Source organism: Chanodichthys erythropterus, chromosome 23 (genome assembly GCF_024489055.1).
Source record: "Chanodichthys erythropterus isolate Z2021 chromosome 23, ASM2448905v1, whole genome shotgun sequence".
Lineage (NCBI taxonomy): Eukaryota > Metazoa > Chordata > Actinopteri > Cypriniformes > Xenocyprididae > Chanodichthys > Chanodichthys erythropterus.
In genome coordinates this window covers 5,295,611-5,308,210 of record NC_090243.1, presented here as the reverse complement: position 1 = coordinate 5,308,210, position 12,600 = coordinate 5,295,611, and the positions used below count along the sequence as shown (strand labels likewise).

Genomic DNA, 12,600 nt, shown 5'->3' with positions numbered 1-12,600 from the left:
ACATTCCAAAAAGTATCCAAAGGAAATCATTTTATTATGGAAAAACATTAAACACAGAAATGAACTTTCTGCAGAACCTGCCATATAATACTTGACACATGGAAATCGAAAGCTACACAACAGCAAATGCTGCTATTCATTTTGATATTTTGCATTGCATTATTGAGTCTTAATTTAGACATCATTTGCAATTTACATATTGTTCACAAGTTTGGGGTCAGTATATATATATATATATATATATATATATATATATATATATATATATATATATATATATATATATATAATTTTTTTTTTTTATTTTATTTTTTTTTTTAAAGAAATACTGTTTCTTCATCAAGGATGCATTAGGCTAAACTGATTAAAAGTGATAGTAAAGACATTTTTAGAATGTTAAAAACATTTTCATTTCAAATAAATGCTGTTTTCTTAAAACTTTCTATTCATCAAAGTAATCTGTAAGTATCAGTTTCCACAAAAATATTAAGCCGCACATTTTCAACATCAATAATAACATTCCTCTATGTTGTTGTCTTTAACAGCTGTCATCTGAACTTCCTTATTCTCCTAGAATTAGAATGATTATTAAAACTTTAGAGTTATAGTTATCATCCTTGGCATGAATGGGCCTTTATTCTGTAAATTTGCATTTAAATCATCAAAAATGACATTAAAGAAATGTATAATTGTTACACAAGATCTCTATTTCAAGTTCTTCTGAACCTTCTATCCAATGAAGAATCCTAAAAATGTATTGTTTTCCACAAAAATATTAGTCAGAACAACATTAATGGTAAGAAGAAATGTTTCTTAAACACCAAATCGGCATATTAGAATGATTTCTGAAGGATCATGTGACACTGAAGACTAATGATGCTGGAAATCCAGGTTTGCATCACAGACATAAATGACATTTTTAAAATATATTTAAATAGAAAACAGTTATTTTAAATTGTAATAATATTTCATAATAGTGCTGTTTTTACAGTATTTTTGACCAAATAAATGCCTGTGAGATACTTCTTTCAAAAAAAAAAAAAAAAAAAAACATATGTTTGCATGTATTTTGAAGGTCAAACGAGGCATCAGCCCGGGAGTCATAAAAAGCATCAGAAATGCTCTCAAACCCACATATACCTGGAAAAATCCACACGTGCGTGTTGCACGTTGTGTAACGACTGTAATTATCATTCCTGCAGTCTGTGGAGGTGGGAGGGACTGAAGGAAGGAGGGTTTGGGGGGGCTCACTGAGGATAAAACAGGGGCTGCCATTCGTCTCCTCCACACAGCCAACTTTACCTTCTGAACTGCATACAGAGAGAGAACCCTAGACTTCTGCAGCCATGACTGTCGTGTTGAAGATGCTGTGCGTTCTGCTCTGTGCAGTGTTCGCCTCTGCTGAAGTCATGCCCATGACTGACTTCGACCTGGAGAAGGTAAATTCAAATATACTGTCTATATAGATATAGAGGCGTTAAGCAGGTTATGTTGGACTAAAATAGTTGTATTCTCTATAGATGGGAGGAAAGTGGTATCTCGTGGGCTTTGCTACAAATGCAAAATGGTTTGTCAGTCACAAGGCTGACATGAAAATGGGAACTGCCATGCTGACGGCTACCGCGGACGGAGACCTTGACATCAGTTACTCCAATCTAAAGTAAGCTCAAGTTAGCTTTATTGTATGTCTAAGGAGAAGAGTTTTGATAAATGTTCTTTTAATAATAACTTATTCCTTCTTTTGCTTCTTAGGAGTGATGGTTCCTGCTGGAGAATGACGCACCTTGCCAAGAAAACTGAGACTCCAGGACGTTTTGTCTTCCACAGCCAGCGTAAGTCTTCCTGCTTTTGCTTTCATCTAATGGTTAAATAGCTTTTTATCTTCGTACTTTGTTTGTTTCCTTACCCTAAGTGTGTTCGATTTTATCAGGTTGGCAAAATGACAATGACATGCGCGTGGTTGACGCCAAATTTGACGAGTACGCGCTCGTTCACACCATAAAGACCAAGGGAGGCGTGTCTGAGATTCTCAACAAACTTTACAGTAAGAGCTCGCTTTGTACACAATATAGATTACATGTTTTCTCAAATAGATGCTGAACGAACTCTGAATGTGTCATTATCACAGGTCGTACCACAGAAATTACTGATGATTTGAAGGGAAAGTTCAGGCAGTTCTCTCTGGACACCGGCATCCTTGAGGAAAACATTGCCATGCTGCCATCAAACGGTACATTTTAAAGATATTAATCGATCACCATGTCACTGATAATGTAAATTTAAATAATAATACACTTAAACATTTATATTTTACAGGAGAATGTTCAGCTGCCTAAGTATCTCATCATCAACCATTAAGGACAAAGACAACTTCAGCTGGTCTGATCATTTCACCTGAACAACAGATCTGAATTTGCTGGCCTTCGTCTGCTTGGTTTTGGTCTTTTTCACTTTGTGCCTTAAACACAGTTATGTCGAATCAATTTGCAACTCCAGAGCTTATCCAAAGGACGTCTCAAGCAGGGGGACACGATGGAAAAGTATTACCTTGTCCAAATGATGCATTTTATTAAGTTGAACTGTATTGATGTGCAAGGGTTTTTTTTTGGTGTTGATGTTGGAAAAGACATGTCTTATCACTAATGCCACACCTACATACATTTTTTTTTATGAACAGTTCTTTTTTTTTTCTTTTTTTTTGGTGGTTTTGTTTACTGCTGTTGAATTAAATTGGTTTACAAATGACAAATGTTGGTGTGATTCATTCAAATTCTCCATTTTACTATGAAAAAACCCCCCAAACATTTTGGACACAAAATACTGTTTATTACTTCTGTATTTACAAATATTTCTTATACACATAACATAACATCTTTTAGAATCTCTTTATTCCAAATTATACATTTTCAGTATCTGTGTAAAAAATAAAATTTACCCTAAACGTCTTAATAATAATAATAATAATAATAATAATAATAATTTGAGGGTGAGTTTTACAACAAACAGACCAGAAGCCAAACGACAACATTCAAGAAATACACAAACATACTAGCGTCTAAATTAAAACAAATTTAGATTACCAGCCATTCGGCCTGATTTGATTGACTGCACTGATCAGATCTCAACATCTCTTAAGAGTTGAGAAATACTAATATTTTTTTTTCTTGTGAATATTAGCAAGAAAACCTGTTCTACATTACATTCTAGTCATTTCCTTTATTAAATATCAGCTTGAATTTGTCAGTTTGCCAATGTTGGCGATGAGTTTTGGTTAGAAGAACCTTGTGCACTGATGAAAAGTGAGTTTCCCCAAACCCTATCTAGGCTGAACAGCCATTTTCTCTCAAATTAAAACATTTTTTAGCAGCCAGTGCATAAGATGAGTATTTCCAATTCATTTTAATTAGACATTCTGCTTATCTGAAGCTAAGAAACCAGTCAATAAAGCATTAGCACTTCCGTACTTGTAAACGCATGTGCACATACACGCCACAATCAATGCTATTCAAACATGGTTTGTGTAACATGCGATACAGGAGTCATAATTCAAATTTATAACCTGACGCTGCAACATAAAACTTAACGTCCACCCTTGATAATTTAATATGCAAGTTAATCTATTTTCGCATTAAATCTAAAGCTGGTCAGAACAACGGTTAGTTTTTCTGATTTAAACTCTCAAGAAAGGTTGATTAAACTTTGGATTAATGCCTCTTCAAAACGTTACAGCAGTGTAAAAGGTGGATTCTATGAAATAGCCTCTAGTTGGCTTTCCAACGGTCAGCTTTTGGCCCTGAAGGCCACAGCTACATCAGAACAGACCTCTTCCTGATGGCTTTCTGATTGGTGTTGCTATGGCAGCCAAGGTTGCAAAGGTCACATGGCAGGCATTAGGTCTTTATGATGCCGCATGATGTGCTGATTCTTCTCTGAAGGTCTTCGGAAGCCTTTTGAGCAGAAGTCACAGCGGTGAGGATAGTCTTTGGTGTGGATGGAGATCACATGCCTTTTGAAGCCAGAAGCATCACCTGTGCTGTAGTCGCAATACTGGCACTGGTATACCCGGCGCTCCCGATGGCCCTTGGACAAACCGGCGCCGCCCAAAATTTTCTTACCCCCATGAGCACTGAGTGCAAACGTCTTCTTAAGACCCTTTTTGTCAGGAAAAGCCTGCTGCTCCTTGGTGTGCACTGACAAAATATGCCGACTGAGAATAAATGGATCTGCGATTTTGAAATTGCAATGCCTACATTGGTGCAACTTCTTAGCCTTATGGGCGGCCGAGTGCTTCTTGAGCTCGGACGGCCGGTGGAAGCCTTTTCCACAGACCTCACATTTATGTGGATAGTCTTTGGTGTGAACTGAAATGATGTGGCGCTTCAGGTCACTAGAATTGGAGCTTTTATGGTCACAGTGGGTGCAATGGTGCGTTTTAGCTTCCTCGTGCGTCAGTCCGTGTTGTAACAGCTCGTCGTGTTCGGCGAACGTCTGGAAACAGCGGTCACACTTGTAGGGCATCTCTTTGCTATGCTTAGTCTTCACGTGCGTCTTTAAGTTAGATGAGTCGGCTGATTTGTAGTCGCAGTAAAGGCAAGAGTACGGCTTCTCGCCGGTGTGGGTCCTCATGTGTTTCTTCAGCTCTGAAGGATGCCGGAAGCCTTTCCCACATTCTACGCAAATGTGAGGGAAATTCTTGCTGTGAACGGCGAGCAGGTGTCGGTTGAGAAGTCCTTGTTCTGCCGTTTCATATTCGCAGAACTTGCACTTGTGCATTTTGGTGGTGGGTGGTGAGATCTGAAGCTTGGAGTCTCGGTGGTGGTGCTGCAGACGGTGGGAGAACAGCGTCGCCTGCTGGTGGAACTCCTTTCCGCACACTTCACACTCAAATGGTGCTTTACTGCTGAGGGTGTGGATCTCCATGTGGTTGTGGAGATTGACTTTTTTGTTAGTGGTGAAATCACAGTCCGTGCACTGGTATTTCTTTCGGTTTACGACATCCTGATGGTGATTCTTGGTGTGGCGCTTGAGGAACCCACGTGACTTGAACTTTTTCCCACACAGCATACAAGGGTACACCGTAAGAGGCTGGCCGTAAGGTCCAATGATGATTGCTGAAGGGAAAAAAAAAAAAAAAAAAAATCTAAATTAATATAATATACGCTAGAGTTCACGAGTTTGGGGTCGTTAATATTTTGAAAGAAGTCTCCTTTACCATAAAATATACAGCAAAAACAGTGATATTGTGAAATATTATTACTATTTAAAATGTTTTCTATTTGAATATATTTTAAAATGTAATTTATTCCTGTGATCGAAGCTGAATTTTCAGCATCATTACTCCAGTCTTCAGTGTCACATGATCCTTCAGTAATCATTCTAATATGCTGATTTGGTGCGCAAGAAACATCTCTTTATTTTTATTAAATGTTGAAAACAGTTGTGCTGCCACAAAACCAAGAAGTTAGAAAGAACAGCATGTTTTTGAAATAAAAAGTTTTTGCAACATTATAAATATCTTTACTGTAACTTTTGAGAAAAAAAGCATTAATTTCTTTTAAAACAATCACACATTGATGATAATAAAAATGTTTCCTTTACTGAACTAATAAATGCCGTCGTGGTGAGACTTCAAAAACATTAAAAAAAATAATAATAATAATCTTACTGACCCCAAACCTTTGAATGGAAATGTACATGATTGTAATGAACCAAGCTATATAATTAAATTCAATAAAAAAAAAAAGCAGTAGAGATGTACCTGTCTGAACGTGACGAAGTTCAGAACGTCTTTTGCTCTTGTTCTTGCTTCGTTGACGACTGAGTCTTTCGATCATGTCAGACTCATCAACGTGCAGCAGAGCACTAGCTGCTCCATTCCGGTTCTCACAGCTTTCACTCTCCTCCCCACCTGACACACATTACATCATTTCTAAGGTTAGAACAAAAACACTTACAGTGCCCTCCACAAATTTTGGCACCCTTAGTAAATATGAGCAAAGGTGGCTATGAAAATAAATCTGCATTGTTTATCCTTTTGATCTTTCATTAAAAGAAAAAATTAACAAAAATGTAACCTTTCATCAAAGTACAACAATTGAAAGTGGGGGGAAAAATCACATTATGAAATAAATTGTTTTTCTCCAGTACAGGTTGGCCCTGATTAATGGCACCCCTAGAAATTCTTATGAGTAAAATATCTCTGAAGTATATTCGCATTAATATTTATATTTTTTAGCACACCAGGGTGACTAGGAGCATGAAATTGTCCAGCCATGACTTCCTGTTCCACAGGAGTATTAACATGAGGAAACACAAATGCCAAATTCCAATAATCATTCATTACAATGAGTAAAACCAAAGAATATAGTTCTGATGTGCAGCAAAAGATTATTGAGCTTCACAAAATATAAAATGCCTATAAGAAAAACAAACACATTGAAAATCCCCATTTCCACCATCAGGGCAATAATCAAGAAGTTCCAATCAACTAAAGATGTTACAAATCTGCCTGGAAGAGGACATGTGTCTATAGTGTCCTAACGTGAGGTTAGGAGGAAAGTTTGAGTGGCCAAAGACTCTCCAAGGATCACAGCTGGAGAACTGCAGAGATTAGTTAAGTCTTGGGGTCAGAAAGCTTAAAAAAATAAAAAATAAATACCAAACAGCACCTACATCACCAAAAATTGTTTGGAAAGGTTTCAAGAAAAATCCTCTGCTCTCATCCAAAAACAATCTCCAGCATATTTAGTTGTCAGACACGACTGGAACTTCAAACAGGACCGGCTTCTATGGCCACATGAAACTAAAAAAAACAACAACAAAAAAACAAAAAAAGCTTTTTTTTTTTTTTTTTAGCTTTTTGTCAGCAAACCCACCAGATGGGTTTGGTGCACACATGGATAAAAAAAAAACCCATGCCCACGGTTAAATATACTGCTGGATCTTTAATGTTGTGGGCCTATTTTTCCGCATGAACTATCAATGATCCAAAACAAACATCAAAATCAACACAAAAAAATGTGTCACTGAGCACAAAATGAAGCTTCTGCCACGGCCATCGCAGTCCCCTGACCTGAACCCTAAAGAAAATGAGTGGAGTGAATTGAAGAGAAGCACCACCAACATGGAGCTGGAATCTGAAGGATCTGGAGAGATTCTGTATGGAGGAATGGTCTCTGATCTCTTGTCAGGTGTTCTAGAAAATCATCAGGCATTATAGAAGAAGACTCAGAGCTGTTATCTTGGCAAAAGGATGCTGCAATAATTGGGTGCCAGTAATTGTGGCCAACGTGAACTAGAGAAAAACATTTATTTCATAATGAGCTTCCCCCAATTGTGATTATCGGTTAACTCGCTAATTAATTCACAAAAATAACTGCATATGTCCATCTCATAGTAAGAAAATGTCCTTATTAGGAAATATACAAATGAGTCAGGGTACATTAAAGCATATTTTTCTTCATAATTAAATTGTACAGAACTAATGTAGTAAATTTATAGCCATAAATATTGGTTGTGGAAAACACTGCACAATGCAACTTTTGAATATGACCAAAAAAACATGTACGAGTTTCACTAACTGTAAGCAGCTGCCCAGGCCACAGGCATGAAGTCTTTGCTGAGTGATGTGCTGTCAAGTGTCCGCTGAGCATTTCCAGGGTCCTCACCACCGACCACCACTTCCATGTAGACCTCATCTGTGATTTTAGCCACATCTGTTGGTGGAAGAACACATAGTATCGGAAGAGGCACTTGGAGGAAAGTCTTCATCACAAACTGACAGTAACAGGACTCACTGATGTCATCCTGGTTTTGATTGGCTTCATCCATTGACATGTACACCATCTTCTCTCTTATAGGCATTCCAGAGGAATCCACCAGCTCCATGGTTTCATCTACATCAAGCTCAGTGTCTCCTATGTCAACAGTGCCTCCTGTAAATTTTCCATAAATGTGTAAACACCAAATAGATATAAACATAATACAATAAAAAGAAGTGTTTGTAATGAAGAATAATGCCATGCAGAAGACTGATTTACCCAAGTCCTCCTCCCCTGGGTGAGCCTTGATAATGTATACTTTGATGACCTCTTGACCCTCATCATCCTTGTCCACATCCTCTGAGTCCTCTAAAGTGCCTTCAATGGTGACTTTAGCATCCTCATCAGAAACCACCTTCCCAGCCTCATCCACTGAAATAAAACCAAGACAAATGGTGACAAACAAGCAACATGCATATTCTTTTAACTTTAATATTACTACTAAGATACGCACCAATGCTGCTGATAATTATTTTCATGCTATGACCAACAACTGTTAAAATTGATATTAAAAGTCTATACTACTTTATCTAAATGAATTACCACTAAAAACCTTAAAAACTAAAATCAATCATTATAAATGATACAAGTCAATTTAGCCATCATAATGTTCAGTATAAAAAAAAAAAATTTTAAAAAGTGAGACGCGACGTCAGTTACACTTTTTCCGTAAGTTGAATACGGAAGGCGGGCTGGCGGAAGCTAGATATTTTACTTTAAAATGTGTTAAATATAGATATTTTTTCTAACACAAACAAATCGCTTCACTTCAGAAGTTCTTTATTAACCCCACGAAGCTGTGTGGAGTACATGTTTATGATAGATGGATGTAATTTTTTTTTTTTTTTGATGCCTCAAACAGGTGGTTTCCGTGCATTGCCATTATAAAGCTTTGGAGCATAAGGGTGAATATTAATATAACTCCGATTGTATTCGTCAGAAAGAAGTCATACACCTAGGATGGCTTGAGGGTGAGTAAAGCTTGGGGCAATTGTCATTTTAAAGTGAAATAATCCTTTAAGTGAGAGTTAAAATAGAGTTAAATGTAATCTTAATGTAAAAATAAAGCAAATGAGCATTAAACATCCAATACCAACCAATAACTTAATCTTTAAATTAAAATAATAAATAAATAAATAAATAAATAAAAATAAATAATGGCTGATAACCAATATTGCACCAATATATTCTCCCAAATAATAATAAAAAATTGACATGGTACTTCTATACTAATTAATTGTAAATCCCAAATAAAAATAGTAATAAGCCTCATTTCCACAGCAGGAGCTTTCCCTAGGGACTTTGGGATGGTACTCCGTGTGCTTCCACCGCAGCAACCAGGGTCTAGATGAAGTTCCAGGTAAAAATTCCCCCCTCAGAAAGTCCCTGCTCACGAGGTAGTACTTTTTCAAAGTTCAGGAACTTTCGAGGTGGGACTTGGGCACTGAACATGCTGATTGGTTGAGCTCACGCAGAATTTTGATTGGCTGACTCTGCGCAGTATTTTATTTCAACCACCATTTTTAAAAATCTGTTGCGGTGCGTACAGTAAGAGTTGTTTGCTATTCGAATCAACAATAGAGTTCAATAGAGAAATACCACCGATGGACTGATGAGGAGGTTCGGGCTTTATCAAGCTTATATGCAGAGGACGAAATCCAGCAGGAACTGGAAAGTCGTGCACAGTCTACGTCACCGGACTAATTTGGCTAATCTTCATGGTACTTTAGACCACAATGGAAATGGAGACAGCAACAGGTCTGAGGGAAAAAACGTTTCTAGGACAAATTTTTCCAGGTAATTTCAGTGGAAACATGGCTAAAATCAGAAAAAAAAAATGTTTTCAACATGTAATGCACTCTAAAAGGTGCAGTAACATTAGCAAAATTTCACCAAAAAAGTCCATTGCCTACTGTCAACAACGTAGCGATGTTTGAAGCCCAGCTCACATGTAAGTCACTTTGAAACCAAGCAGCTTTTTATTGGTCAACGCAGAAAATTCACATGATCAACTTGAACCCATTGCAAAAAATGTTGCTATTATGTGAAATTCCCGATCTCTTAACTGAAATAGCTAGATTTCGCCTGGGAAAATTTGCCAAACAACAGTAAAAATGACTGAACCTGTTTACTGTTGCCAGCAACTTTCTGAACAATGAGTAATTAATATTCACAGATTCTTTTCAACAAATGTTCTATTCTCACTGGCTGAAGCCACTCACAAGAGATCATGAGGTAGTCTCCACAGGTGTCAGGATCCTCCTGTACCTGAGCGTCAGTCACCACATCAACCCGCAGTCCTTCATCCTCCAGAGCCACATCATCCGGTGACATCACACAGGTCTCCACCGCAATAGTGCCCAGCTCTTCATCATCATCTGAGCACGGCACATACTCCGCCACCACATCCTCGATGGCTTCCTGGATGACCAGCTCCTCATGGGCGAGGCCATGTACTGCAATCTTCTCACCCTCCACGTCAGAGACGAGAACCGACTCCTGCAGCTCTACCACCACCTCGTCTTCTCCATCACCCTCTTTTGTAGAAGAACCCACACATTTGTATATAAATATCTTAATACTCATAAAACAACAATCAGAGAGACTTTATCATAGTCATTGTTTTACCTGTCCCATGGAATATGATCTTAGGCTCATGGGAATGGAGAGAGAGAGCCGTCACATCTTCATCCATTGTCTCCACTGGTCATCTGCATAATATAAGACCTACAGGAACAAAACGCAAAATAAAATAAAACCATCAGGAGGACACAATAAGAACATAAGATGAAAAAGTCTGATTTTCACAGCACAAAATCATCATTACATTATATATTACGTCAGAATTATCTTGCAATAGGATTAAATAATAATAATAATAAATAAAAAAGCCATTTATCAGTTATAGGTAATAATATGAAAATAATTATCACATGTCTTTCTTGATATATTGCATAATTTAATAAATACATTTTTTAAAAAGATGCAAATCATTAAATCTTATTAAAAAAAAAAATCCTTCTCTGGACTTTAGCTTGCCATTATGTAAATCATAAAATTAATTAATTTTAAGTGCCTGATCTTGACCAGTGCATATTTCTGAAAATCTATCTTTATGTAGAATTACTTTAAACACACGCATATTTATATTTATTTTTATTGCACAGTAGGAATGACCTTATTATACTTTTAGTACAGCAACCGTAAGCCAAATAGGCTCTCATGAATCCCATAATCTGATACTGTAATTTAGTGTTGACCCTTCTATTCCCATCTGTTTACAAGCAAGAAGGGGCGTTCCCTCCCGCAGCCTTGAGCTAACACTGCCCCGCCCACTGATAGAAACCAGACACGCCCCTTTAAGCTGCGTCGCCATTTTGAATACATTGAAATAATTAATCAAATCTTGTAAATATATACTTAAATGCCATCATAGTGACACTCAACACGATCTACAATACAATTACTGTTTGCGTAATCATCTGCAAATGAAATTAACGTATAATTGCTTATGAATCAGTCACGCAGATCTTGAGAGTCTCGTCTCTGCGGCCTACTTTAGGCCTCTGAAGGCCGCGGCTCGGTGCTAACAAAGGCCTACGCGCCATTACAACGGCGTTAATCCCTCAAACAGATAAATACACAACTCACTCCAAAATACCGCATTAGACGCGAATTTAAAAAATATAAACTTTCAGATTGTGTAAAACACGGCGGCCTACCTGTTGTATTTTTTTTGTTTAGTTTCCAAGGCCGTACGGGTTTCCTTCTCCCACCCCCAGTCTCGGGCAGAACGCAGACGGGGCTCTTGTGTGAGTAGGGCGGGCCGCCGCAGAGCGCGGAGGGGAGGGGCCGAGTCTGATGCGCTCCGAGGCGCTGCAGCCTCCAGCTCCTCCGGCGCTTACGCCGCCTTCAGAGGCGCACGTCACTGCCTCGGAGCCGCAGGAAAATGCGGAAGGAGTTTCAGACAAGTGGCCGCAGTCCGACTCTTTTGGCAGGCCCATATACTGTATTTTTTTCTGTGCTTCGGCGAATTTAAAACTAGGCGATTTTGACTAAAACCAAACGAACGCTTTTGTTTTCGTTTAGCGCTTTGGAAGTCGGTTGTGAATGAGTTTTTTTTTTTTGACGTTGTTTAATTTGTGGTGGCGTATGATGCGGAATGAGCGAGCTCGGGATATTAGCCAGTTATGGATTTATGCTTATAAAAATGGTTTTAACAATCATAATGCTTATTACGCAAACTGTTTTGGTTGGAATTATTAGCTGAATAGCACATACATACAGTTTGCTGCATGACCCGGTTGTTTTACGATTTTATTCTTTTAGGAACACGCTAGAACATACATCAAATAAATTTGTTCTCCAACATTATTAAGATAATTCTATAAAGAATAACTATTTACATACAAAGAACCAAGCAAACTTATATAACAAATAATATGCAAAATAAAGTATATTAGAAATAACGATAATGACAAAATATGCATTCAAATACTTAAAAATCGTATTACTAATTGAATACCTCGAAAATGTATTTTAAAAATACTCATTAGATTTAGTTAAATGTGGCTGGCTAAAGATAATCAGATCAGTCTAATTTTTTCTTAACACCAGCACTTAAGTCATTTATTATATTTAATGCTGCCAAACTGTTGCTCATTCAAAAGCCTCAAAAACCTTACCACATGCTTCTAGATCACCTTAATAATGCTTTTAATATACAGCAATATCAGGATATTTAAATTGAATACAGACCGTGAAAACCAACACATCACTG

General features: G+C 37.5%; 2 protein-coding genes across 2 annotated transcripts; one reads left to right on the top strand and one right to left on the bottom strand.

Moving 5' to 3' along the window:
- Nucleotides 1-1,275: 1,275 nt before the first annotated feature.
- LOC137014000 (lipocalin-like) lies at nucleotides 1,276-2,697 on the top strand. The gene is made up of 6 exons (XM_067378084.1): nucleotides 1,276-1,439; nucleotides 1,521-1,660; nucleotides 1,753-1,832; nucleotides 1,931-2,044; nucleotides 2,129-2,230; nucleotides 2,317-2,697. Exons 1-6 carry the CDS (start codon nucleotides 1,347-1,349, stop codon nucleotides 2,334-2,336), a joined length of 549 nt encoding a protein of 182 aa, XP_067234185.1. The 5' UTR covers nucleotides 1,276-1,346; the 3' UTR covers nucleotides 2,337-2,697.
- A 117-nt stretch (nucleotides 2,698-2,814) lies between these two features.
- On the bottom strand, nucleotides 2,815-11,937 carry zfx (zinc finger protein X-linked). Its single transcript, XM_067377323.1, has 8 exons — nucleotides 11,543-11,937; nucleotides 10,449-10,547; nucleotides 10,043-10,357; nucleotides 8,040-8,192; nucleotides 7,797-7,934; nucleotides 7,581-7,715; nucleotides 5,759-5,908; nucleotides 2,815-5,111 (listed from the first exon to the last, which is right to left on the bottom strand). The coding sequence occupies exons 2-8, from the start codon at nucleotides 10,513-10,515 to the stop codon at nucleotides 3,877-3,879; spliced, it is 2,193 nt and encodes a 730-aa protein (XP_067233424.1). The 5' UTR covers nucleotides 10,516-10,547; nucleotides 11,543-11,937; the 3' UTR covers nucleotides 2,815-3,876.
- Between the last annotated feature and the right edge of the window lie 663 nt (nucleotides 11,938-12,600).

Excerpts from the sequence above, each read along its gene's own strand:
- LOC137014000 (XM_067378084.1), top strand. The coding sequence starts at position 1,347 with ATGACTGTCGTGTTGAAGATGCTGTGCGTTCTGCTCTGTGCAGTGTTC. Across the intron at positions 1,440-1,520 it reads CTGACTTCGACCTGGAGAAG|ATGGGAGGAAAGTGGTATCT; the intron begins GTAAATTCAAAT and ends TATTCTCTATAG. Across the intron at positions 1,661-1,752 it reads ATCAGTTACTCCAATCTAAA|GAGTGATGGTTCCTGCTGGA; the intron begins GTAAGCTCAAGT and ends TTTGCTTCTTAG.
- zfx (XM_067377323.1), bottom strand. The coding sequence starts at position 10,515 with ATGGATGAAGATGTGACGGCTCTCTCTCTCCATTCCCATGAGCCTAAG. Across the intron at positions 10,358-10,448 it reads GATCATATTCCATGGGACAG|AGGGTGATGGAGAAGACGAG; the intron begins GTAAAACAATGA and ends CTTCTACAAAAG. Across the intron at positions 7,935-8,039 it reads CCCAGGGGAGGAGGACTTGG|GAGGCACTGTTGACATAGGA; the intron begins GTAAATCAGTCT and ends GAAAATTTACAG.